Source organism: Salmo salar, chromosome 22, assembly GCF_965601325.2.
Source record: "Salmo salar chromosome 22, fSalSal1, whole genome shotgun sequence".
In the NCBI taxonomy this organism is placed as follows: domain Eukaryota; kingdom Metazoa; phylum Chordata; class Actinopteri; order Salmoniformes; family Salmonidae; genus Salmo; species Salmo salar.
This window is the reverse complement of record NC_138312.1, coordinates 65,169,989-65,197,582: the sequence shown is the minus strand read 5'-3', so window position 1 is coordinate 65,197,582 and position 27,594 is coordinate 65,169,989. Positions and strand designations below refer to the sequence as shown.

At 43.4% G+C, this 27,594-nt stretch overlaps 1 protein-coding gene across 2 annotated transcripts in view; it reads right to left on the bottom strand.

The window, feature by feature from the left end:
- Positions 1–16,932, bottom strand: part of raf1b (Raf-1 proto-oncogene, serine/threonine kinase b) — a 68,444-nt gene extending 51,512 nt beyond the window's left edge. The window contains exons 1-4 of one of the 2 annotated variants that reach the window (XM_045704992.2): positions 16,828–16,932; positions 3,995–4,225; positions 3,279–3,388; positions 1,481–1,580 (exon numbers count right to left, since the gene is read on the bottom strand). In XM_045704992.2, coding sequence (XP_045560948.1) covers positions 1,481–1,580; positions 3,279–3,388; positions 3,995–4,195 — 411 coding nt within the window. In that variant the 5' untranslated portion in view covers positions 4,196–4,225; positions 16,828–16,932. 2 annotated transcript variants of the gene reach the window in all.
- Positions 16,933–27,594: the final 10,662 nt, after the last annotated feature.

Below are 27,594 nucleotides of genomic sequence, written 5' to 3'. Positions count from 1 at the left end.
GGAGCTATTTCAATACAACTATGGATTATTTGGAACCAAACCAACATTTGTTATTGAAGTACAAGTCCTGGGAGTGCATTCTGATGAAGAAAAGCAAAGGTAATCAAATTTTTCTAATAGTAAATCTGAGTTTGGTGAGGGCCAAACTTGGTGGGTGTCAAATTAGCTAGCCATGATGGCCGGGCTATCTACTCAGAATATTGCAAAATGTGCTTTCGCCGAAAAGCTATTTTAAAATCTGACACCGCGATTGCATAAAAGAGTTCTGTATCTATAATTGTTAAAATATGTATTTTGTGAACATTAAATCGTGAGTAATTAAGCAAATTCACCGGAAGTTTGCTAGTTCTGAACATCACATGCGAATGTAAAAAGCTGTTTTTGATATAAATATGAACTTGATTGAACAAAACATGCATGTATTGTGTAACATAATGTCCTAGGAGTGTCATCTGATGAAGATCAAAGGTTAGTGCTGCATATAGCTGTGGTTTTGGTTTTTGTGACATATATGCTTGCTTTGAAAATGGCTGTGATTATTTTTGGCAGGGTACTCTGACATATACTAAGGTTTTGCTTTCGCTGTAAAGCCTTTTTGAAATCGGACAATGTGGTTAGATTAACGAGAGTCTTGTCTTCAAAATGGTGTAAAATAGTTGATTGAGAAAATTGAATTGTGGCATTTTAGTTGGTTTTGTATTTCGCGCCGTGCGATGCCATTGGCTGTTGGCTAGGGGTTCCGCTAGCGGAACGTCTGTCCTTAACAGGTTTTAACCAGCATGGCTACCACAGCATTTTGCAGCAATATGCCATTCCATCATTTGTTTTTCAACAGGACAAGGACCCAACACACCTCAAGGCTGTGTAAGGGTTATTTGACCAAGGAGAGTGACGGAGTGCTGCATCAGGTGACCTGACCTCCACAATCACCCAAACTCAAGCCAATTGAGATGATTTGGGATGAGTTGGACCGCAGAGTGAAGGAACAGCAGCCAACAAGTGCTCAGCATACGTGGGAACTCCTTCAAGACAATTGGAATAAAATTCCTCATGAGCTGGTTGAGAGAATGCCAAGAGTGTGCAAAGCTCTCAAGGCAAAGGGTGGCTACTTTGAAGAATCTCAAATATAAAATACTTTTTTGGTTACTACATGATTGCATGTGTTATTTCATAATTTGTCTTCACTATTATACAATGTAGAAAATACAATAAAATAAAGCAAAACCCTTGAATGAGTAGGTTTGTCCAAACTTTTGACTGGTACTGTATATAGTGCACTACAGCCGTATTTTTATTTAACCAGGTAAGCTAGTTGAGAACCAGTTCTCATTTACAACTGTGACCTATATGCCTATGTAGTGCACTACTTCTAACCAGAACCCTATGTGTCTATCTAGTGCACTAGTTCTGACCAGAGCCCTATGTTGCCATTTGGAATGCAGACAGAGTGAACCCACAGCAGCAGGGGAACTGAACTCACAAAGTTGTGTGTTGTCAGAGGGACGTGGTCTAGAACGTCCACCAGTAGCTCCTCCCCTATCAGCGAGGTAGCGTCCGTGTTCCAGTCCATCCTGGACTTCCTGCTGCAGGAGAGACACAGAGGAGATGCAGGGTACAAACAGTTGAAGTCAGAAGTTTACATAAACTAAGTTTAAATGTATTTGGCTAAGGTGTTTCACAACTCCTGATTTATAATCCCATTCAAAATTCCCGTTATAGGTCAGATAGGATCACCACTTTATTTTAAGAATGTCAAATGTCAAAATAATAGGAGAATTATTTCTTTCAGCTTTTATTTCTTTCATCACATTCCCTGTGGGTCAGAAGTTTATATGCACTCAATTAGTATTTGGTAGCATTGCCTTTAAACTGTTAAACTTGGGTCAAATGTGTCAGATATCCTTCCACAAGCTTCCCACAATAAGTTGGGTGAATTTTGGCCCATTCCTCCTGACAGAGCTGGTGTAACTGAGTCAGGTTTGTAGACCTCCTTGCTCGCACACTTTCAGTTCTGCCGACACATTTTCTATAGGATTGAGGTCAGGGCTTTGTGATGGCCACTCCAATACCTTGACTTTGTTGTCCTTAAGCCATTTTGCCACAACTTTGGAAGTATGCTTGGGGTCATTGTCCATTTGACAGACTCATTTGCGACCAAGCTTTAATTTCCTGACTGTCTTGAGATGTTGCTTCAATATATCCCCATAATTTCCCTTCCTCATGAAGCCATCTATTTTGTAAAGTGCACCAGTCCCTCCTGCAGCAAAGCACCCCCACAACATGATGCTGCCACCCCCGTGCTTCACGGTTGGGATGGTGCTCTTTGGCTTGCAAGCCTCCCCCTTTTTCCTCCAAACATAACAATTGTCATTATGGCCAAACAGTTATATTTTTTATGGCGATTTTGGAGCAGTAGCTTCTTCCTTGCTTAGTGGCCTTTCAGGTTATGTTGATATAGGACTCGTTTTACTGTGGCTATAGATACTTTTGTACCCGTTTCCTCCAGCATCTTCACAAGGTCCTTTGCTGTTGTTCTGGGATTGATTTGCACTTTTCAGCCCAAAGTACGTTCATCTCTAGGAGACAGAAAGTGTCTCCTTCCTGAGCGGTATGACGGCTGCGTGGTCCCATGGTGTTTATACTTGCGTACTATTGTTTCTACAGATGAATGTGGTACCTTCAGGCATTTGGAAATTGCTCCCAAGGATGAACCAGACTTGTGGAGGTCTACAATTGTTTTTCTGAGGTCTTGGCTGATTTCTTTTGATTTCCCCATGATGTCAAGCAAAGAGGCACTGAGTTTGAAGGTAGGCCTTGAAATACATCCACAGGTACACCCCCAATTGACTCAAATGATGTCAATTAGCCTATCAGAAGCTTCTAAAGCCATGACATCATTTTCTGGAATTTTCCAAGCTGTTTAAAGGCACAGTCAACTTAGTGTATGTAAACTTCTGACCCACTGGAATTGCAATACAGTGAATTATAAGTGAAATAATCTGTCTGTAAACAATTTTTGGAAAAATGACTTAGGACATTACTTTGTGCACGACACAACTGACTTGCCAAAACTATAATTTGTTAACAAGAAACTTGTGGAGTGGTTGAAAAACAAGTTAACCTCCAACCTAAGTGTATGTAAACTTCTGACTTCAACTGTACATGTTCAAGGTCATTGCTGGCAAAGATTGTTTTAGACATTAAACACAAAAATATCATGCTATGAGACAGAATCTTTTGAAATCTGAGGGTGTGTGGATAAATAAAATGTTACATACCTCTGTGCAGAGTGTAGCCTGAACACAGCACAGCACTCTGGCTGGAGGCCTCGTACCTTCATAGCTTTAATCAGACAGTTATGGAGGGTCATACCTGGCCTCGCGTTCACCTGGGGAGCAGAACAGACAGACAACACTCTGTAGAGTCAAACCTGGACAGGCATTCACCTGGGGTGTATTCATTAGTCACAGATGGTTGCAAAAAAAAATTTGCAAAAACTATTTGCAACGGAAACAGCTTACGCCAAATGGAAAAAAAAAATCCTACGAAAATGAGTTTCTATTGGACAAATTCAGATAGGTCCCTCCCCCTTTCTTTTGCTCTGTTTGCTACCATTTCATTCCTAGAATAAAGTGTTTCCGTTGCAGGTGTGCGACTGATGAATACACCCCGGGTTATTTTCAGGTCTGTAGAATTTCCTCAGATTCTCCAGAGAATCTGGAGCACTATATCAATACCTTAAGAAAATATATGTTAATACCACGGTACGCTGTTTATTAGTTAGGGGTCAAGGGTTAGGGTTCTTAACCCTGGTGCGCTGTTAGTTAGGGTTCTTACCACGGTGCGCTGTTTGTTGGGCAGGGTTAAGGGTTAGGGTCCTTAACACGGTGCGCTGTTTGTTGGGCAGGGTTAAGGGTTAGGGTCCTTAACACGGTACGCTGTTTGTTGGGCAGGGTTAAGGTCAGAGTTACAGGTCAAGGGTTAGGGTACGTACCACAGTGCACTGTTTGTTGGGCAGGAACACTCTAATGGTGCTGCTGGTTTTAGGGTCTGCCATCTTGCCGTCGTCTGAGGACCGTCTCTGGTAGGGGAATCCCTTCATGATGGTGGGAGACATGCAGGAGTCATCAAACCCTGAGTCCTTCAGGCCCAATCCGTTACTCAGGGTCTTCCAGGCTCCCTGGATGTGCTCCATAACTACACACTGCTGCAGGTTTAAAATTACCTGGCAGATAGAAAGATGTATACATACACAATTCATTATGACAGCTGAGGGACTGGTATGGTTCATCTTAGCGCAGACGCGTTGCATTTCCAATCCAGAGAGAGCAGCTGGTGTGAATTTGAGAGCTGTTATATAGTGTCAGAACCAGCGGGAACATCAGTCTGAACATCTCCAAGCAACAAAAAAAACCTGAGTTACACATCCGAATATACATTTTTTTAAAGATATCGTATTGACAATACTGCAATGTTGTTTTTGCGCTAGTTGGCTGTACCTGCACCAAAACAGTATTTTTTCCTTCATAGTTTGGTTCTCCATCTTCGTTTAAATAGGGAGCCATTTTGTATTAACAAGACTGATCAAAACTTGTTGTTTTCTGATGGCTTTCTCGTCCCTCTGCAGCATACATATCGTGAGCAATATCTTTGGAAAATCGAATCGCAATAAAAATAAAAAAAATCACAGTATTGTATCGCAATTAGGGTTGCAAAGGGTCAGAAACTTTCCAGTACATTTTCAGAATATTTCCTGAGATTTTCCATGGGAAGTTAAGCCCGGGAATTTGGCTTAAATTAATCCAAAAACACGTTAGCTTATAACAGTGACGTTCTTTTGTGGGATACACAAGGCAATTCTAGGTCTTGTGGCATATTTTGGTAAAACTATCCCCAATTCAATGTGCATTCTTCCATCACATGAACAGCTGATTCTCAAGATCTTGCACACTAATGAGATGCTATTGAGCCCACGCTACTACACTGTCTGAGCCAAGGACTACATGCTTTCTGGTAAGTTTTGATTACAATACTGGGTGGGGTGAATATATTTTATATGACATACATTATTTTTTGTTAACTTGTTATGGATAGGGGGCAGTATTTTCACGGCCGGATAAAAAAACATACCCGATTTAATCTGATTATTACTCCTGCCCAGTAACTAGAATATGCATATAATTATTAGCTTTGGATAGAAAACACTCCAAAGTTTCTAAAACTGTTTGAATGGTGTCCGAGTATAATAGAACTCATTTGGCAGGCCAAAACCTGAGAAGATTCCAAACAGGAAGCGCTCTCTGACCATTTCTTGATCATCTCTATCCAAAACAGGGGATCTCTGCTGTAACGTGACATTTTCTACGGCTCCCATAGGCTCTCAGAAGGCGCCAGAACGTTGAATCATGACTCTGCAGTTACTGGCTGAAAAACAGTAGCGCATTTGGTAAGTGGTCGATCTGAGAACAATGAGACTGGCGCGCGTGCACGAGACGACTCCATGTTTTCATTTTCAGTCTTTGAATGAAAACGACTCCCGATCGGAATATTATCGCTTTTTTACGAGAGAAAAAAAAAATATTGATTTTAAACAGCGTTTGACATGCTTCGAAGTACAGTAGTAATGGAATATTTAGAATTTTTTTGTCACGAAACGCGCCGGGCGCGTCACCCTTCGGATAGTGTCTTGAACGCACAACAAAACGCCGCTATTTGGAACCAAACCAACATTTGTTATTGAAGTACAAGTCCTGGGAGTGCATTCTGACGAAGAACAGCAAAGGTAATCCAATTTTTCTTATAGTAAATCTGAGTTTGGTGAGTACCAAACTTGGTGGGTGTCAAAATAGCTAGCCCGTGATGGAGCCATCTACTCAGAATATTGCAAAATGTGCTTTCACCGAAAAGCTATTTTAAAATCGGACACTGCGATTGCATAAAGGAGTTCTGTATATATAATTCTTTAAATAATTGTTATGTTTTTTGTGAACGTTTATCGTGAGTAATTTAGTAAATTCACCGGAAGTGTTCGGTGGAAATGCTAGTTCTGAACGTCACATGCTAATGTAAAAAGCTGGTTTTTGATATAAATATGAACTTGATTGAACAAAACATGCATGTATTGTATAACATAATGTCCTAGGAGTGTCATCTGATGAAGATCAAAGGTTAGTGCTGCATTTAGCTGTGGTTTGGGTTTGTGACATTATATGCTAGCTTGAAAAATGGGTGTCTGATTATTTCTGGCTGGGTACTCTGCTGACATAATCTAATGTTTTGCTTTCGTTGTAAAGCCTTTTTGAAATCGGACAGTGTGGTTAGATTAACGAGAGTCTTGTCTTTAAAATGCTGTAAAATAGTCATATGTTTGAGAAATTGAAGTAATAGCATTTCTAAGGTATTTGAATATCGCGCCACAGGATTCCACTGGCTGTTACGTAGGTGGGACGATTTCGTCCCGCCGACCCCAGAGAGGTTAATCTAACTGATAAATAGCATCTGTACATGGAATTGTATTTGTTGTTTTTTTACACATTATTTCTAATCTTTACAGGAAAATGCCACGGGCACTATCTGATGTGTAGAGACAGTTCACTGCAGCTAATGTAGAAGGAAAAGCGGTGTACATTTGCAAATACTGTGCCAAATCATATGTGAAGAATGTAACAAAGATGCAGAATCATCTGGCCAAGTGCATAAAGTTCCCTCAGCTCTCACAACAAGCAACCTCTGACTAAAGTCCCTCTACTTCTATTGGAGGTGAAAATGATGAATCAGACACCTTATCGATATCAACAGCTCACGGTCCTCCTGGAATCAGAAGTGTTTTTGCCTCAATGAAGGAATGTGGTCAGAGAAATGCTGATGAATGTCTTGCTCGAGCTGTGTATGCAACTGGTTCACCTCTGATGCTCACAGGCAATGAGTATTGGAAGAGATTTCTGAATGTTCTTCGCCCAGCATACACCTCTCCAACCAGACATGCTTTATCTACTCATTTACTGGATGCAGAGTTCAACAGAGTTCAAGTGAAGGTCAAAGAAATCATAGAGAAAGCAGACTGCATTGCAATCATCTCTGATGGGTGGTCGAATGTTCGTGGGAAAGGAATAATTAACTACATCATCTCCACCCCTCAACCAGTATTCTACAAGAGCACAGAAACAAGGGACAACAGACACACCGGTCTCTACACTGCAGATGAGCTGAAGGCAGTCATCAATGACCTTGGACCACAGAAGGTATTTGCACTGGGGACAGACAATGCTGTGAACATGAAGGCTGCTTGGCCTAAAGTGGAGGAGTCCTACCCTCACATCACACCCATTGGCTGTGCTGCTCATACATTGAATCTGCTCCTCAAGGACATCATGGCACTGAAAACAATGGATACACTCTACAAGAAAGCAAAGGAAATGGTTAGGTATGTGAAGGATCATCAAGTTCAATTGGAATGCTGCCGCGGTCATCCCTCTCTTCAAAGGGGGAGACACTCTAGACCCAAACTGCTACAGACCTATATCTATCCTACCCTGCCTTTCTAAGGTCTTCGAAAGCCAAGTTAACAAACAGATTACCGACCATTTCAAATCCCACCGTACCTTCTCCACTATGCAATCTGGTTCCAGAGCTGGTCATGGGTGCACCTCAGCCACGCTCAAGGTCCTAAACAATATCATAACCATCATCGATAAGAGACATTACTGTGCAGCCGTATTCGTCGACCTGGCCAACACATTCAACTCTATCAATCATTGCATTCTTATTGGCAGACTCTACAGCCTTGGTTTCTCAAATGATTGCCTCGTCTGGTTCACCAACTACTACTTAGAGTTCAGTGTGTAAAATCGGAGGGCCTGTTGTCCGGACCTCTGGCAGTCTATGGGGGTGCCACAAGGTTCAATTCTCGGGCCGACTCTTTTCTCTGTATATATCAATGATGTCGCTCTTGCTGCTTCTCTGATCCACCTCTACGCAGATGACACCATTCTGTATACTTCTGGCCCTTCTTTGGACACTGTGTTAACTAACCTCCAGATGAGCTTCAATGCCATAAAACTCTCCTTCCGTGGCCTCCAACTGCTCTTAAATGCAAGTAAAAGTAAATGCATGCTATTCAACCGATCGCTGCCCACACCTGCCCGCCCGTCCAGCATCACTTCTCTGGACGGTTCTGACTTAGAATATGTGTACAACTAAATACCTGGGTGTCTGGTTAGACTGTAAACGCTCCTTCCAGACTCACATTAAACATCTCTAATCCAAAATTAAATCTAGAATCGGCTTCCTATTTCACAACAAAGCATCCTTCACTCATGCTGCCAAACATACCCTCGTAAAACTGACTATCCTACCGATCCTCGACGATGTCATTTACAAAATAGCCTCCAACACTCTTCTGAACAAATTGGATGCAGTCGATCACAGTGCCATCCATTTTGTCACCAAAGCCCCATATACTACCCACCACTGCGACCTGTATTCTCTCGTTGGCTGGCCCTCACTTCATACTCGTCGCCAAACCCACTGGCTCCAAGTCATCTATAAGTCTTTGCAAGGTAAAGCCCCACCTCATCTCAGCTAACTGGTCACTATAGCAGCACCCACCCGTAGCACGCGCTCCAGCAGGTATATTTCACTGGTCATCCCCAAAGCCAACTCTGCCTTTCCTTCCAGTTCTCTGCTGCCAATGACTGGAACGAAATGCAAAAATCACTGAAGCTGGAGACTCATATCTCCCTCACTAACTTTAAGCATCAGCTATCAGAGCAGCTTACCGATCATTGCACCTGTACATAGCCCATCTGTAAATAGCCCATCTGTAAATAGCCCATCCAACTACCTCATCCCCATATTGTTATAAATTTTTTCTCCTTTGCACCCCAGTATCTCTACTTGCACATTCATCTTCTGCACATGCATCACTCCAGTGTTTAATTGCTAAATTGTACTTATTTCGCCACTATGGCCTATTTATTGCCTTAACTCCTGGTTAAATAAATAAAATAAACGTGAGAAGAATAAGAGCACCACATTGAAGCTGCCCAGCAACACCCGTTGGGGTGGTGTTGTCATCATGTTTGACAGTCTCCTGGAGGGGAAGGAGTCTCTCCAAGAAATGGCCGTATCACAGTCTGCCGATATGGACAGCCCCATCAAGAGAATCCTCCTGGATGATGTATTTTGGGAGAGAGTGGTAAGCAGCATGAAACCTATAGCAATTGCACAGATTGAGGGAGACAATGCCATCCTGTCTGATGTTCAGACTCTGCTTGCAGATGTAAGAGAAGAAATCCATACTGCCATGCCCACTTCACTGTTGCTCCAAGCAGAGGAAACTGCAGATCTGAAATACATCAAAAAGCATGAAGACTTCTGCCTGAAGCCCATACACGCCGCAGCGTACATGTTGGACCCCAAGTATGTTGGCAAGAGCATCCTGTCTGGTGCAGAGATCAACAAGGCCTATGGTGTCGTCACTACCGTGTCTCGCCACCTTGGCCTGGATGAGGGCAAGGTTCTTGGCAGCCTGGCGAAGTACACTTCCAAGCAAGGGCTTTGGGATGGAGATGGAGATGCAATATGGCAGTCTGGTGAAGTACACTTCCAAGCAAGGGCTTTGGATGGAGATGCAATATGGCAGTCTGGTGAAGTACACTTCCAAGCAAGGGCTTTGGGATGGAGATATGGCAGTCGTGCCAACATATCTCATCAGCCACCTGGTGAAAGGGACTTTGTGGATCTGAGGCTCTTTCCCCTGTTGTCTCCATCATCCTCCTCCAAATCCCACCAACATCAGCCACCTCAGAGCGCAACTGGTCCTTGCTTGGGAACACACACACACACCAAAGCACGCAACAGGCTGACCAAAAAAAGGATTGAAAAGTTGGTGGCCATCCGGGCAAATTTGAGGCTTTTAGAGCCTACAACGTGCCATCCTCAACAAGGTTGGAAAGTGACAGTGAAGATGAGACCTCAGAGTCTGATGTTCAAGAGGTGGACATTGAGGAGGTCCAGGGAGAAGACATGGAAGCCTGAGAGGAAGACAACCAAAGCTTTAGTTTCTAGACTAAAATTTTACAGATGATGTTGAAAACATTTTTGGGAGATGCGATGGATCATTGGGGATCATTCAATATTCCCTTTCTGTTGTTGTTCAGTGAAATCATCCCATGTGAAGAGTCAACTCATTTTAAGTTCAATTAATAACTAAATTGTTTTTTAAATCATTTGCAATTAAGGATTTAATCATTTGCAATTATGTCTACTTATGATAAGGTAAAAGGTTTATGTTTCTTTCTCCATATGATATGGTAAATATATCCAACGCAACAAATAGCTACATTTAAATAGTATTAATTTGCATATATTCCCGTTAATTCCCATCCCCCGGAAAGTTCCCACCTCTGAATATTCCCCAGAATGTGCAACCCTAATCGCAATACATATAGAATAATCATAATACGCATCATATCGGCACCTACGTGTCGTGATATATTGTGAAGTCCTGGGCAATTATCAGGCCTAGTGTGTGTGTGTGTGTGTGTGTGTGTGTGTGTGTGTGTGTGTGTGTGTGTAGGCTGCTTATAGCAGGAACCTTATGATCCATTTCAAAAACAACAAGACACTGAGGACAGAGAGCTACAAAACAGACCTGACAACAGAGAGGGGAAAGCAGGGGGGGGGAAAAAAGCAGTGATAGTAGCAGGCGATCAGCCCCCCCAGCCCCCTAGCCCTTCAGCCAGCCCATCAGCCCCCCAGCCCCCCAGCCAGCCCGTCAGCCCCCCAGCCAGCCCCCCAGCCAGCCCTTCAGCCAGCCCGCCAGCCCTTCAGCCAGCCCATCAGCCCCCCAGCCAGCCTGTCAGCCCCCCAGCCCTTCAGCCAGCCCCCCAGCCAGCCAGCCAGCCCGCCAGAGAGCCAGCCAGCCCCCCAGCCAGCCCTTCAGCCAGCCAGCCCGCCAGAGAGCCAGCCAGCCCTTCAGCCAGCCCGTCAGCCCCCCAGCCAGCCCGTCAGCCCCCCAGCCCTTCAGCCAGCCCCCCAGCGAGCCAGCCCCCCAGCCAGCCCGTCAGCCAGCCAGCCCGTCAGCCAGCCAGCCCGTCAGCCAGCCAGCCCGTCAGCCAGCCAGCCCGTCAGCCAGCCAGCCCGTCAGCCGTGTTGGGAATAGAGCTGAGAAGGAACTTTGTTCATGTTCCTCCCACTAACTCTCTCTCTTCAAACATCAGTTAAAGGTAAGTTCTAGAGGCAAGTTACAGGTAACAAAAACAGCCATGTTACCGTAGAGGGGTAGGGATGTGAACAGCCATGTTACCGTAGAGGGGTAGGGATGTGAACAGCCATGTTACCGTAGAGGGGTAGGGATGTGAACAGCCATGTTACCGTAGAGGGGTAGGGATGTGAACAGCCATGTTACCGTAGAGGGGTAGGGATGTGAACAGCCATGTTACCGTAGAGGGGTAGGGATGTGAACAGCCATGTTACCGTAGAGGGGTAGGGATGTGAACAGCCATGTTACCGTAGAGGGGTAGGGATGTGAACAGCCATGTTACCGTAGAGGGGTAGGGATGTGAACAGCCATGTTACCGTAGAGGGGTAGGGATGTGAACAGCCATGTTACCGTAGAGGGGTAGGGATGTGAACAGCCATGTTACCGTAGAGGGGTAGGGATGTGAACAGCCATGTTACCGTAGAGGGGTAGGGATGTGAACAGCCATGTTACCGTAGAGGGGTAGGGATGTGAACAGCCATGTTACCGTAGAGGGGTAGGGATGTGAACAGCCATGTTACCGTAGAGGGGTAGGGATGTGAACAGCCATGTTACCGTAGAGGGGTAGGGATGTGAACAGCCATGTTACCGTAGAGGGGTAGGGATGTGAACAGCCATGTTACCGTAGAGGGGTAGGGATGTGAACAGCCATGTTACCGTAGAGGGGTAGGGATGTGAACAGCCATGTTACCGTAGAGGGGTAGGGATGTGAACAGCCATGTTACCGTAGAGGGGTAGGGATGTGAACAGCCATGTTACCGTAGAGGGGTAGGGATGTGAACAGCCATGTTACCGTAGAGGGGTAGGGATGTGAACAGCCATGTTACCGTAGAGGGGTAGGGATGTGAACAGCCATGTTACCGTAGAGGGGTAGGGATGTGAACAGCCATGTTACCGTAGAGGGGTAGGGATGTGAACAGCCATGTTACCGTAGAGGGGTAGGGATGTGAACAGCCATGTTACCGTAGAGGGGTAGGGATGTGAACAGCCATGTTACCGTAGAGGGGTAGGGATGTGAACAGCCATGTTAGTTGGCCATGTCAGGTTGGTTACAACCTACTGGTCAGCTATGTGAAGTCAGAGGCAACACCACTGGGTTCCTGAGCACTACCTTGGCTGTCACAGGTAATAGTCAATAACATTGAAATACAGTTGCTCATTCATATACACACACTGACCCCGTTTACAGGATGCAAACCAGCCCATCCACTCTCCCTGCAGTGAGCTTACAACAGAGAGACATTAGGCTTTATCACTCTGGACATAATACATTCCAACACATACCAGTACACTTTCTCTGACTGCTGATAAGAGTAACATTCCTTCTGTCTTTATTCTATCCAAACTAGTAAAACAACTTCCCCCACCCTGTGTGCAGAGATGCAGTGGTAAAAAAAAACAGGTGGGTCAATTCTGATGGCCAGTTGCAGTGAAAAAAGTAACGCTTCCTATTCTTTCAATGGATTTTTCTACAAAAGTGGGTCAACTGTAGGGTAAAAATAAAAACACCACTGCCCATGTGTGGCCATCTGGGCTGTCACAGGTTGAAGTCATTCACACTGTAACCTAGTTTCACTCATACAGCCTGACCCAATTTTCAGAAAGTAAACCAGCCCCTCTCCTCTCTCCCGGACCGGACCCTCAATCTCCCGGCACAGGCCAGCCCAGCCAGTCTCCAAGCCCAGCCCAGCCAGTCTCCAAGCCCAGCCCAGCCAGTCTCCAAGCCCAGCCCAGCCAGCTCTCCAAGCCCAGCCCAGCCAGTCTCCAAGCCCAGCCCAGCCAGTCTCCAAGCCCAGCCCAGCCAGTCTCCAAGCCCAGCCCAGCCAGTCTCCTGAGATATGAATCTGAGACATCATGAGCAGTAGAAGGCAGATATCCTCTCATATATGAGGCAGAGGGTCAAACTCTCCACTCAATGTTTACTCAGCTCCCCTCTGGTCCGTCTGAATACCAAACAGACAGATAAAAGGCCTATGAACCTGAAGAGAAATATGACAAGAATTCACTTTCAATGGAAGGCCCACCTCTCTGTCTTCCACCTCTACAGCCCAAGACTTCTAATGTATTTATCTAGGCAGGTCAGTTAACCTGTTAGTGATCCCTTCACGCGCCAATCCCTTCAGCGGGATCGATTTGCCAACATCCAGTGAAATGGCAGCGCGCCAAATTTTAACTACAGGAATATCAATATTCAACATTCACAAAAATATGAGTGCAATACATCAAAATAAAGCTTAACTTCTTGTTAATCCAGCCGCTGTGTCAGATTTCAAAAAGGCTTTACGGCGAAAGCAGACCATGCGATTATCTGAGGACCACCGCCCCGCATACAAACACATGAAAATTATTTTTCAACCAGGCAGGTGCGACACAAAAGTCAGAAATAACGATATAATAAATGCCTTACCTTTGACGATCTTCTTTTTGCAATCCCAAATGTCTCAGTGATACAATGAATGGTCGTTTTGTTCGATAAATTCCTTCTTTATATCCCCAAAATGCCCATTTATTTGGCGCGTTTGATTCAGAAAAACACCTGTTCCAACTCGCCCAACATGACTACAAAGTATCTAATAAGTTACCTGTAAACTTGCTCCAAACAACGCTCCTAATCCAACCTCAGGTATCCTAAAATGTAAATAATCGATCAAATTTAAGACGGGATAATCTGTTTCCAATACCGAAGAAAAATAACACGGAGCGCTTTCCTGTTAACTCGCACCAAAATAGTAGGGCCCTTCAGAGTGACACATGGAATGAATAGCCCAACTTCTTCATTTCTCAAAAGAAAAACATCGACCAATTTCTAGACTGCTGACATCTAGTGGAAGCCATAGGAACTGCAACCAGGTTCCTTATAAATAGGGATTCCCATAGAACACCATTGGGAAATCCTATGACCTCTTGAGTACTGCGCTCAGAAAACAACAGCAGGCAATACAGATACCCGCCATTTTGGAGTCATATAAAATCATAAATAGCATTATAAATATTCACTTACCTTTGATGATCTCCATCAGAATGCACTCCTAGGAATCCCAGGTCCACAATAAATGTTGTTTTGTTTTGATAAAGTCCATCATTTATGTCCTCTTTGTTAGCTCGTTCAGTAAGCTACTCCAAATGTAGGAAGCGCGCCGAAAATTTCACGACAAAGTCAAAAAAAGTTCTATTTACGTTCGTAGAAACATGTCAAACGATGTATAGCATCAATCTTTAGGACCTTTTTAACATAAAAGGTTCAATAATATTCCAACTGGACGATTCAAATGTCTTCAAAAATGTAATGGAACACAGCTACCTCTCACGTGAACTCGCGCAATTGAGGCCATGTCCTTTCCTGAGTCAACAACTTCCAACTTCCTTTGTTCGCCCTCTGTTCACCATAGAAGCCTGAAACAACTTTCTAAAGACTGTTGACATCTAGTGGAAGCCTTAGGAAGTGCACAATGAACCCTTAGTCACTGTATACCGAATAGGCCCAGTCTTGAAAAACTATAAACCACTTCCTGGTTGGATTTTTTCTCAGGTTTTTGACTGCCATATGAGTTGTTATACTTACAGACATCATTCAAACAGTTTTAGAAACTTCAGAGTGTTTTCTATCCAAATCTACTAATAATATGCATATCCTACGTTCTGAGCCCAAGTAGTAGGCAGTTTAATTTGGGCACGTCATTCATCAGAATTTCAGAATACTGCCCCGTCACTAAAACATTAACAGGGGCGGCAGGTAGCCTATTGGTTAGACCATTGAGCCAGTGACCGAAAGGTCGCAAGATCAAACCCCGAGCTGACAAGGTAAAAATCTGTTGTTCTGCCCCTGAACAAGGCAGTTAACCCACTGTTCCTAGGCTGTCATTGAAAATAAGAATTTGTTCTTAACTGACTTGCCTAGTTAAATAATGAATAAATAAACAATGCGACTGGCAGAACGGGTGTTGTATGGGGAGGATGAGGGCTGCAGTAGATATCTCAGATAGGGGGGAGTGAAGGGGTGTTGTATGTGGAGGATGAGGGCTGCAGTAGATATCTCAGATGGGGGGAGTGAACGGGTGTTGTATGGGGAGGATGAGGGCTGCAGTAGGTATCTCAGATGGGGGGGGAGTGAACGGGTGCTGTATGTGGAGGATGAGGGCTGCAGTAGGATGAGGGCTGCAGTAGATATCTCAGATAGGGGGGAGTGAACGGGTGCTGTATGTGGAGGATGAGGGCTGCAGTAGGTATCTCAGATAGGGGGGAGTGAACGGGTGTTGTATGTGGAGGATGAGGGCTGCAGTAGGTATCTCAGATAGGGGGGAGTGAAGCCTAAGAGGGTTTATAAATAAGCATCAACCAGTGGGTCTAATCATTATGCAGAATCCCCCCCAAGACAAGTTTTCCTCCAAATGTTAAATTGACTGTTTGTATTTGTGGAGGAGTTAGGGTTGAGGTGAAATTGGAAATTAACAGATTAACACAGGGACTTTGTATCAACTGAACCTAATCCACATTAGGTAACAAGGAATATTCAGATTGTTTTAATATAATGTTTATATAACATTACAAACTTCTGCTACTTTAAAAAAACAGCTTTTTGTATGCACTAAGTAGTTATAAAAACAATAGTTATCAGTGGCATAATCGCAAACAATGCCATCCAGGTTGGGGGTAGAAGATAATCTGGTCAATGAACATCATCCAGGTTGGGGGTAGAAAATGATCTGGTCAATGAACATCATCCAGGTTGGGGGTAAAAGATAATCTGGTCTATTCGTAGCCAATGACTTGACAATATAATGCATCATGTGTTGCATTAGTTTACACTTAACACCTGCCAACTCTGTGAAACAAACCTACATTATCTCTGTCAGTCAACTTTCAATAACTAAATGCATATAGACCTGTGCTGTTATCTTATGCTTTTCTGTTATAGAAATACACTTACGAATATTAAAAATGGACGTATCATCCACCAATTTGTAAGACAGCAAGTAAATTGCCACCGTGTGTTTGTGACTAAACAAAAACACACAACTGGTGTGTTAAATCTCTCATTTCGTAGCCAATTGACTTTATGAAAGTAATGTCAAGTTGGAGAGAGGAAGACGCTACCACTACAGACAGCAGACTAGTATAAGTAATGACACTATTGTTCGTCTTTATTGTTACAACAAATAGATAAACAGGCCTACTCACATGGGCTGACATGACTTCAATAGAAACCGTTGGCACGTTTATCTTTAGTAGCCTGTAACTAACATATTCAAACTAAAGTATACATTTAAACTAAATCTAGCCTGGAATCGGCCTAGAGCTTGTTAAAGGTTTAAAAACGCTTTGCTCGCAGCAGCGATAACGTTACATTGTTGAAAACATTGTAAACCTTGGAGCATTGCGAGTCTAGTGTCGCGCTACAAACAAAAAGGACAATGCACAAATAAAGTGAAACAAGATCCAGTGTAAAACAAACAACCAAAACCCTTCATTAAAATCTAACGCCTGAAATTGAAGCGATTGAAAAAGGAAACGTTGGATTTAACTCTGAGCCCAAAAAAAAAGAGTATCACAGACACTGTACTCACCACAGAAAGTTAGGAAAGTGTAACTCCGCCATGACTATCACTCCGGGAAGAAGGGGGAGACTTGGTGACGTCATCCTATCAGCAAATCCCCACCAATGAGAAGCGGTGGAGTCCAGGCCCTCGTTGTCAAGGCGATGACACGCTACAGCCGCTAATCCCACGATCTCCAAGACAACTCACAGGTTTCTAACCCGAGCTAGAAGGTCATGTCCTGTCCCGGGACGGAAAGACAAACCTGGAGACCACTTCTTGCCTTTTAATAAGATTTCCTGTATGTTCTGTAGTGTAGACTATCTCAACATGACGAGGCCGTGGCAACTTGATATAATAAATGTAATCTTTAGAAGTGTGTATATTCACATTTGTGAAGCTAGCCACAATAATGATTAGCCACAATAATGATTAGCCACAATAGTGGAAGCTAGCCACAATAATGATTAGCCACAATAGTGGAAGCTAGCCACAATAATGATTAGCCACAATAGTGGAAGCTAGCCACAATAATTATTAGCCACAATAATGATTAGCCACAATAGTGGAAGCTAGCCACAATAAGGATTCACCACAATAGTGGAAGCTAGCCACAATAAGGATTAGCCACAATAGTGGAAGCTAGCCACAATAATGATTAGCCACAATAAGGATTAGCCACAATAGTGGAAGCTAGCCACAATAATGATTAGCCACAATAGTGGAAGCTAGCCACAATAAGGATTAGCCACAATAGTGGAAGCTAGCCACAATAATGATTAGCCACAATAAGGATTAGCCACAATAGTGGAAGCTAGCCACAATAAGGATTCGCCACAATAGTGGAAGCTAGCCACAATAAGGATTAGCTACAATAGTGGAAGCTAGCCACAATAAGGGTTAGCCACAATAGTGGAAGCTAGCCACAATAAGGATTCGCCACAATAGTGGAAGCTAGCCACAATAAGGATTAACCACAATAGTGGAAGCTAGCCACAATAATGATTAGCCACAATAAGGATTAGCCACAATAGTGGAAGCTAGCCACAATAATGATTAGCCACAATAGTGGAAGCTAGCCACAATAAGGATTAGCCACAATAGAGGAAGCTAGCCACAATAATGATTAGCCACAATAGTGGAAGCTAGCCACAATAAGGATTAGCCACAATAGTGGAAGCTAGCCACAATAAGGATTAGCCACAATAGTGGAAGCTAGCCACAATAATGATTAGCCACAATAGTGGAAGCTAGCCACAATAAGGATTAGCCACAATAGTGGAAGCTAGCCACAATAATGATTAGCCACAATAGTGGAAGCTAGCCACAATAAGGATTAGCCACAATAGAAGAAGCTAGCCACAATAATGATTAGCCACAATAGTGGAAGCTAGCCGCAATAATGATTAGCCACAATAGTGGAAGCTAGCCACAATAATGATTAGCCACAATAGTGGAAGCTAGCCACAATAATGATTAGCCACAATAGTGGAAGCTAGCCACAATAAGGATTAGCCACAATAGAAGAAGCTAGCCACAATAATGATTAGCCACAATAGTGGAAGCTAGCCGCAATAATGATTAGCCACAATAGTGGAAGCTAGCCACAATAATGATTAGCCACAATAGTGGAAGCTAGCCACAATAAGGATTAGCCACAATAGTGGAAGCTAGCCACAATAAGGATTAGCCACAATAGTGGATTTTGCAGTTCACCTACAAAGTAAAGTTCCTCAAAATGGGTAAAAAATAAATGAATAAAACACAAATAAATACATTGAAAGTGAAAGTGATGCAAATGGATATAAATAGTGGAATCATGTAATTGGACTAGATAATGCTAAACAACTATGGAATGTTGTTAAATAAAATGTAAAGAAAAAAGACAATAATTAATTAATTTAACCAAAACATTTTTTTAAATCTGTTGATACCACACTGGCTGTATTAGGGGAAGGAAGGCGTCAAGGGGAAGACCCTAAAAACTGTCAAAGACTCCAGCCACCCAAGTCATAGACTGTTCTCTCTGCAACTGCACGGCAAGCGGTACCGGAGCAGTAAGTCTGGGACCAAAAGGCTCCTGAACAGCTTCTACCCTCAAACAATAAGACTGCTAAATAGTTAACTTTTTGCACTTACTCTTTTTGCACACACTGTACTCTACCCACACACTGGACTCTGAGTACCAGTACCTAGTCAATAATAGGGGTAAAGTGACTAGGCAACATTTATTTTTACCTTTATTTAACCAGGCAAGTCAGTTAAGAACAAATTCTTATTTCAATGACAGCCTAGGAACAGTGGGTTAACTACCTTGTTCAGGGGCAGAACGACAGATTTGTACCTTGTCAGCTCAGGGATTCAAACTTGCGACCTTTCGGTTACTAGTCCAACGTATCAGTCTACTCTGTCACACCCACAGAACACAACTGTGAAGTGTTCAACAAATATTACTGTTGTAGCTCTTATTGCGGAACTTTGACTGTGGGAAGTCACCTCCCGAATCAGCCTATGGTGCATATTGACATTCATAGGTATGAATGTTCAATACACGTAGTAGGGTGACTGGTGAGCTTAATGTTGCTCAATTCACAGTGGTTTCAGATGCCTGCAATAAGAGCTACGATGCTAATATTTGTTGAACTCTTCACAGTTGTGTTCTGTGGGTGTCACTGAGTAGACTGATAACCCATTTCCTTGATCCACAATCCATAGGTAAGGCTGTACAGTAAAATAAACTGAACAAAAATAAAAATGCAACATCTAAAGTGTTGGTCCCATGTTTCATGAGTTGAAATAAAAGATATCCTAAATGTTCCATACGCACAAAAGCTTATTTCTCTCCAATGTGGTGCACAAATTTGTTCATATCCCTCTTAGTGAGCATTTCTCCTTTGCCAAGATAATCCATCCACCTGACAGGTGTGGCATATCAAGAAGCTGATTAAACAGCATGATCATTACACAGGTGCACCTTGTGCTGGAGACAATAAAAGGCCACTCTAAAATGTGCCGTTTTGTCACACAACACAATGCCACAGATGTCTAAAGTTTTGAGGGAGTGTACAATTGGCATGCTAACTGCAGGAATGTCCATCAGAGTTGTTGCCAGAAAATGTCATGTTAATTTCTCTACCATAAGACACCTGTTTTTAGAGAATTTGGCAGTACATCAAACTGGACTCCGCAAACCACGTGTATGACGTAGTGTAGACGACCAGTTTGCTGATGTCAACATTGTGAAAAGAGTGCCCCATGGTGGAGGTGGGGTTATGGTTGAACGTGGAACAAGGAAGAGCTCGGTTTTGTTGTTTTGAAAAAGTTTGTTGTTTGTTGTTTTAAAAGTGTAATGGAAAGTTCTTAGTAGCTAGCTAACTTTTTAGTTTGGATCCCGCGACGCAGTTGGCATCAATTGCTGGGACTGCTAGTCTCTGTCCAGTGATTCGGCCAATCAAGGACGGGTCTGAGGAGATATATTATATCCTTCCTGTTTGGCCCTGTCCGGGGGTATCGTCGGATGGGGCCACAGTTGGCTTTTCATAGCCGATCATTCAGAGTATCTCTACCGCTCCTGCTGTCTCTAGAGAGTTGAAAACAGCAGGTCTGGGACAGGTAGCACGTCCGGTGAACAAGTCAGGGTTCCATAGCCGCAGGCAGAACAGTTGAAACTGGAGCAGCAGCGCGGCCAGGTGGACTGGGGACAGCAAGGACTGGAAAACCCACCACCGGGCCCAGGTGACAGGCCCAGGCCGATAGTGGTCAAGTTCCTGAGGTTCAAGGACAAGGTAGCTGTTCTGGAAAGAGCCAAGAACTTGAGAGGAACGTATATCTTCCTCAACGAGGACTATCCGAAAGCTGGGCACCAGAAGAGGAAAGAACTTATCCCAGACATGAAAGCTGCCAGAGCGCGTTGGGACATTGCTTAAATCCGCTATGACAGGCTCATTGTCCACCCTCCCTCCCAGAAGCCTGGAAGAAATTAGAGAGTCAAGCCTATGGGTTTGTAGCTTCAACCCCGCAGCACACACGCACTTACACACACCAATTGATTAATGGACTGCTGAATGTATTTTTTAAATATTTTTCTTTGTTTGCTCTTTTCAGTATGATGTCTATCTCTGATCAGCTACCCAGGAAAGGGCTGAAAATAGCCCATATTATTATATGTAGCCTTAGAAATAAGGTTCATGAAATCAATAACTTGCTAACATCAGATAACATTCATATATTAGCCATTTCTGAGACTCACAGATAATTCATTTGATGATACAGCAGTAGCAATACAAGGATATAACATCTATAGAAGAGACAGGAATGCTTATGGGGGAGGTGTTGCTGTATATATTCAGAGCCATATCCCTGTAATGCTTAGAGAAGATCTTATGTCAAGTGTTATTGAAGTGTTGTGGTGTCAGGGATTTCTTCGTCGTCAGACGATATGGCGAAATCATCGTCGGAAAATGAGGACCAATATGCAGCAGAGTTGAGAGAGTTCATTTTTTAACTTTTAATAAACTCAAAATGAATATACAAAACGAACTCACGATATACTGACAGTCCTGTTATGCTCACACACGCTAAACACGAAACAATCTCCCACAAATACACAGACAAACACACCCAACTAATATAGGACTTCCAATCAAAGGCAACACCACACAGCTGCCTTCAATTGGAAGTCCACCCCAATTAACCAAACATAGACATACAACCAACTAGATCAACATAGAAATACGTAGACAAGGAACAGTGCCCAAAACCCCCGGAATACTTAAATCAAATGCCCTTTTAGAAAAAACACCACCCCGAACCACATAAAACAAATACCCTCTGCCACGTCCTGACCTAACTACAATGACAATTAACCCTTATACTGGCCAGGACGTGACATGTGGTTGTAGGTTCACTTGGCATATCTAAAGCCTTTTCTGTTGGGGTGTTGCTATAGGCCACCAAGTGCTAACAGTCAGTATCTAAATAATATGTGTGAAATGCTTGATACTGTATGTGACGTAAACAGAGAGGTCTACTTTCTTGGGGACCTGAATATGTGGCTCCCGAGTGGCGTCGCGGTCTAAGGCACTGCCTCTCAGCGCAAGAGGCATCACTACAGTCCCTGGTTCGTATACAGGCTGTTTCACATCCGGCCGTGATTGGGGGTCCCATAGGGCGGCGCACAATTGGCCCAGCATCGCCGGGGTAGGCCGTCATTGTAAATAAGAATTTTTCTTAACTGACTTGCCTAGTTAAACATTTAAAAAAATTGACTGGTTTTCATCAAGCTGTCCACTCAAGAGGAAGATTCTTATTGTAACCAGTGCCTGTAATCTGGTTCAGGTTATTAATCAACCTACCAGGGTATTTACAAACACTACAGGAACAAGATCGATCACATTTTTACTAATACTGTAGAGCTTTGTTCTAAAGCTGTATCCATACCCATTGGATGGAGTGATCACAATACCGTGGCTATATCCAGGAAAGACAAACAGCTGGGCCTAAAATATTGTATAAGAGATCATACAAAAGATTTTACTGTGACTTATGTGGATGATGTTATAAATATTTGTTGGTCTGAGGTGATAAGGAGCATCCAGACGCTGCACTTGATGGGTTAGCCTCTTGCGAGCCTGCCAACATGCTGGCTACTCTCCTCCGGGAAATTCAGGATGGTAACAAAGGTCTTTCTATGAAAATTGACAAGAAATCGGCTGAATTCCATTCTTCCATTGACGACCTGCAATCCTCCATGAATGATCTCCTTTTGAGAACGACTGAGTTGCGCATTAGCACAGTTGAAGATACCATCACGCTCGACATGACCAGGTTCTGATACAACTGCAGAAGGACAATGCCTACCTCAAAAACAAGGTAGACCAGATGGAGAACCAGAGCAGACGTAGTAATATCCGTGTGGTGGGATTCAAAAACGACAGCGAACCCAGTCCGTTTCTTCACTCAATGAATCCCGTCCTAGGCATAATCAAGTTCACCAAACCGCTGGAAATCGAACACGCCCACAGAACATCAGCGCCCGAAACCCCGGCCAGATGAGCCCCCACGGGCCGTCCTGATCAGGTTCCTCCGTTTCTAGGACAGGGAGAAGATACTACGACTCGCAAGAGCCAAAGGGGACATCACCATCGATGGCAAGAGGGTCAGCCTTTTCCCGGATATGAGCGCGGATCTCACCAGACGTCCAAGCAGTTCAGACCAGCCGCCAAAGGAAGGAGAGGAACATCACCGGATACCTCATCCACCCTGCGCAGATGGAAGTTCAGTACAAAGGCCGAAGCCATCTCTTCAACCCCCCGGGAGAAGTGTTCACTTTTCTCAAAGAACTGAACTGCGTCTGAACCAGGACGGTCTCTCTGGGGGAGAAGATGCAGTTTGTTTGTATTCGGACTGAACTGCTGATATTTTCTTGGAATTAGGATCCGTTTACCCCGCTATCCGGTCGCTATAATTGATTTGTACATTTTCAAGTAACCGTTTTTTCCCCGGGGTGAGTTCTATTACATTTACAGGAGAGTATATTTTGGTTTAGTCAATATCCACTGGGCGACGCAAAGAAGTGGGCTTAGGCTCACTGCTTTCCCCCCCATTTATGTTTCTCCTCTCCCGAAAAGAGACTCAAGAAGCCCTTACCGTGGGCAGTAAATATTCAGCCATAAAGGTCTATTCACAACGTTTCTTTTCAACTTAGAGAGCTCACAGGTTTTAGGTTATGCCAAGGTTTAGCTAGTAAGAGTGTCACGTCCTGACCAGTATAAGGGTTATTTGTTATTGTAGTTTGGTCAGGACGTGGCAGAGGGTATTTTGTTTATGGTTCAGGGTGGTGATTTATGTAGTAGGGTGTTTGATTTATTATTTCCGGGTTTTGGTCTATGTTCTATGTTTTTTATTTCTATGTTCTTTCTGGTTTGTTGTATTTCTATGTTTAGGTTGATGGGGGGGTTGGACTCTCAATTGGAGGCAGGTGCTTTCTCGTTGCCTCTGATTGAGAGTCCTATATATGGGTAATTGTTTGGTTTGGTGTTGTAGGAGATTGTTTCTTGTTTTGCCTGTGTGAGCGTGACAATACTGGTTTGTTGTTTTCTTTATTTAAATTAAATATCAAGATGAGCATCCACATTCCTGCTGTGTTTTGGTCCTCTATCCCCGACGACAGCCGTTACAAAGAGTAAGATGGAAAGCGAGCAGCAACGTATCTCTACAAGTGTATTCATGTTTGATTGTTGGGATTGTTGTTTTAGTCTGACAATCGGAGTGGGTGGGATTATTTCTTTCTATGTTTGTTGTTTCCTTCCTGAAGAGACACATAGGTCACTTCTGTGTTAAAACCGAAGTTGAAACATTTCCTGACTATTTACTTATGAGAGATTTCCATTCGGTTACATATTTCAAACCCAACCTATGCTTAATCCACTAAGATATGCCACATTCAACGTAAAAGGTATTAACAGCCCGATTAAAAACAGTCTATACATACCTTAAGAAATTAAAGGCTGACACTGTGTTTTTACAAGAAACCCATCTTACAGCCAGTGAACACCAGAAACTGAAGAGGGAATGGGTAGGACAAGAAACCCATCTTACAGCCAGTGAACACCAGAAACTGAAGAGGGTTATGGGTAGGACAAGAACCCCATCTCACAGCCAGTGAACACCAGAAACTGAAGAGGGTTATGGGTAGGACAAGAACCCCATCTCACAGCCAGTGAACACCAGAAACTGAAGAGGGAATGTGTAGGACAAGAAACCCATCTCACAGCCAGTGAACACCAGAAACTGAAGAGGGTTATGGGTAGGACAAGCTGTTGCGTCCTCTTTTAACTCCAAAGCAAGAGGAACTGCATTTTGATAAGTGGACACATCCCCTTCTGCGTCAACAACACCATCTCTGATCCCTCAGGAAGGTTTGTTTTGGTGCAGGGGAATATGTTTTCAGAGTCTTGCACCCTATTGAATATTTATGCTCCTAACTTGGATGACCAAATGTTTATTCAGAATGTCTTCCTTCAGGTTGGAGGAGATTTAAATGTTTTGTTTAGATACAGTTCTTGATAAGTCCTCTGATAAACCCTCACTTCTTACCAAAGCCGGCAAGCTCACCATGTCATTCATGAAAGATCTCAATTTACTAGACATCTGGAGACAGTTGCACCCACAGGATAGGGACTATTCTTTTTATTCACACCCACACAACACACGCATAGATAACTTTTTACTATCGACCCAACTGTTTCATAGTGTGTTAGATATGGAGTATCTCCCCAGATTGCTTAGTGACCATTCTCCTCTGGTATTATCAATCTCCATTCCTACCAAGGTAAATGGAGCATATAGATGGAGACTAAATCCTACGCTCCTGAAGCAACCTGAATTTTGTGCATTCATCAAAGAGCAGATCAATATTTTTACTTTGATAAACAAACCCTCCGCTCCTGACAGTTTCATTCTTTGGGACACATTGAAAGCCTATCTGAGGGAACAGATCCTTTCCTATACTAAAGGGCTGAAGAGAAAACACGGTGCGGAACCGAGTGCCCTTGAATCTGAAATCTCCGAGCTAGAGAGAACCTACCAAAGAGGCCTGACTAAAGATCTATACAGGCTTTTGATAAATAAAAAACTGAAATATAATATTCTGAACACATATCAAGCTGAGAGGGCCATCACTAAATCAAAACCGCGTTATTACGAGCTCGGAGAGAAAGCTCACGAAGTATTGGCATGGCAACTGAAAGTAAGAGGACACTTAATGCTATAGAAACTCTTACTAATGAGATATCTTTCGACCCTACTGAAATTAATAATACTTTTAAGAAATACTATGAAGACCTCTACACTTCCCAATCAAGCGATGATCTATCAGAGATCGACTCCTGTCTCTCCTCTCTCTACCTCCCATGCCTGTCAGAGGAAGACAGAGAGCGCCTGAGTGAACCCTTTCAGTTCCTGAATTGCTGGAGGCCATTAAATCCTTACCTTCTAATAAATCTCCTGGGGAGGATGGCTTCCCTCCAGAGTTCAATAAAGAATTTAGGGAGCTGTTGGTCACCTACCTCATGGAGGTACTTAAAAAAGCGAGTCTCTCTCTCAAGCAGTAATTACTGTAATCCACAAGAAAGGGAAACCCCCGCTAAATTGCGCCTCCTATAGACCAATCTCTCTCCTTAACACAGATTGTAAACTGGTCACCAAGATGCTATCTAAGAGACTGGAGTCATGTCTTCCCCTGTTGGTCAACCCAGATCAGACTGGCTTCATTAATAATAGATTGTCCTCCAATCATCTCAGAAGGTTCTTTGATATAATTGACCTTGCTAACAAAAACAAAATACCTAGTGTCGCAGTCTCCCTCGACGCCGAAAAGGCCTCTGATAGGGTTGAATGGCCATACCTCTTTTGCGTCTTGGAAAAGTTTGGTTTAGGTACCGTGTCTGTAAATTTGATAAAATCACTCTACAAATCTCCTAAAGCTAGGATTGCTACCAATGGGATTACTTCCTCCTCTTTCCCTCTCTATAGGGGGAACAGACAAGGTTGCCCAATTAGCCCCCACCTCTTTGCCCTCGCCATCGAACTGGCTGAGGCTATTAGAACGTGCCCTAACATACATGGCTTTGAGGTGGGCCCCCAGACCCATAAGTTATCACTCTTTGCGGACGACTTTATCTTATTTCTAACGAATCCAGAACATTCCCTCTCTCACTTGCAGAACCTACGACAGTGTTATAGTTCTTTCTCTGGATATAAGGTACATTTTGATAAAAGCGAAATCTTATCGTTGTCTGTCTTTGACCACCATACCATCAAGCACAAGTTTCTGTCACATCCTGACCTGTAAAGGGGTTATTTGTTCTTATAGTTTGGTCAGGACGTGGCAGGGGGTATTTGTTTTGTGGTTCAGGGTGTGTTTGTGTATGTGTTCATGTATGTGTTCATGTATTTGGTTTATATGGTTCGGGGTGGTTGTGTATGTAGAGGGGTATTTGATTTATTAGTCCAGGGTTTTGGTTATTGTTCTATGTTAGTTTATTTCTATGTTCAGTCTAGTCGTTTGTATTTCTATGTTTAGCTAATTGGTGTTGGGGCTTTCAGTTGGAGGCAGCTGTCTATCGTTGCCTCTGATTGAAGGTCCTATAAATAGGAATGTGTTTGTCATTTTGTGGGAGATTGTTTCTTGTTTTGCTGTGTGTCTGACGAGACTGTCTAGTTCGTATGTTTATGTATACGTTGTTTGTGTTTTTCCTTCTACACTAATAAAAAGAAGAAGAGTACATTTTCCTGCTGCGTTTTGGTCTACACCCTACGACAGTTTCCTTTTAGATGGTTGCCTATGGGCTTCACATATTTGGGCATAATGGTGGATGGTAATCTGAAGAACCTCTGTAAACTCAATCTGGCCAGCTTGTTGCAAAAGGTGGAGGGTGACCTTTGTAAATGGATGGACTTGCCTCTCACTCTACTGGGTAGAATCAATGTAATTAAAATGAATGTCCTGCCCAGATTTCTATATTTGTTTCAATCTCTCTCCATCCCCGTGCCCACAGCATTCTGTTCCTCTCTCGACAAGCTGACCAGACGGTTTATCTGGCACGGCAAAACCCCGAGGGTTAGCCTGGATAAACTGACCCTGGATTACGGTCGAGGGGGCTTAAACCTCCCCAATTTTAGAATGTACTACTGGGCTGCACAGTCTAGGTTTCTGGCTCAGAGGTTTGACAATGGTCCCTCTCCCTCATGGTTGAACATTGAAAAGCTTGAGGTAAATGATGACACTGGGGCAGA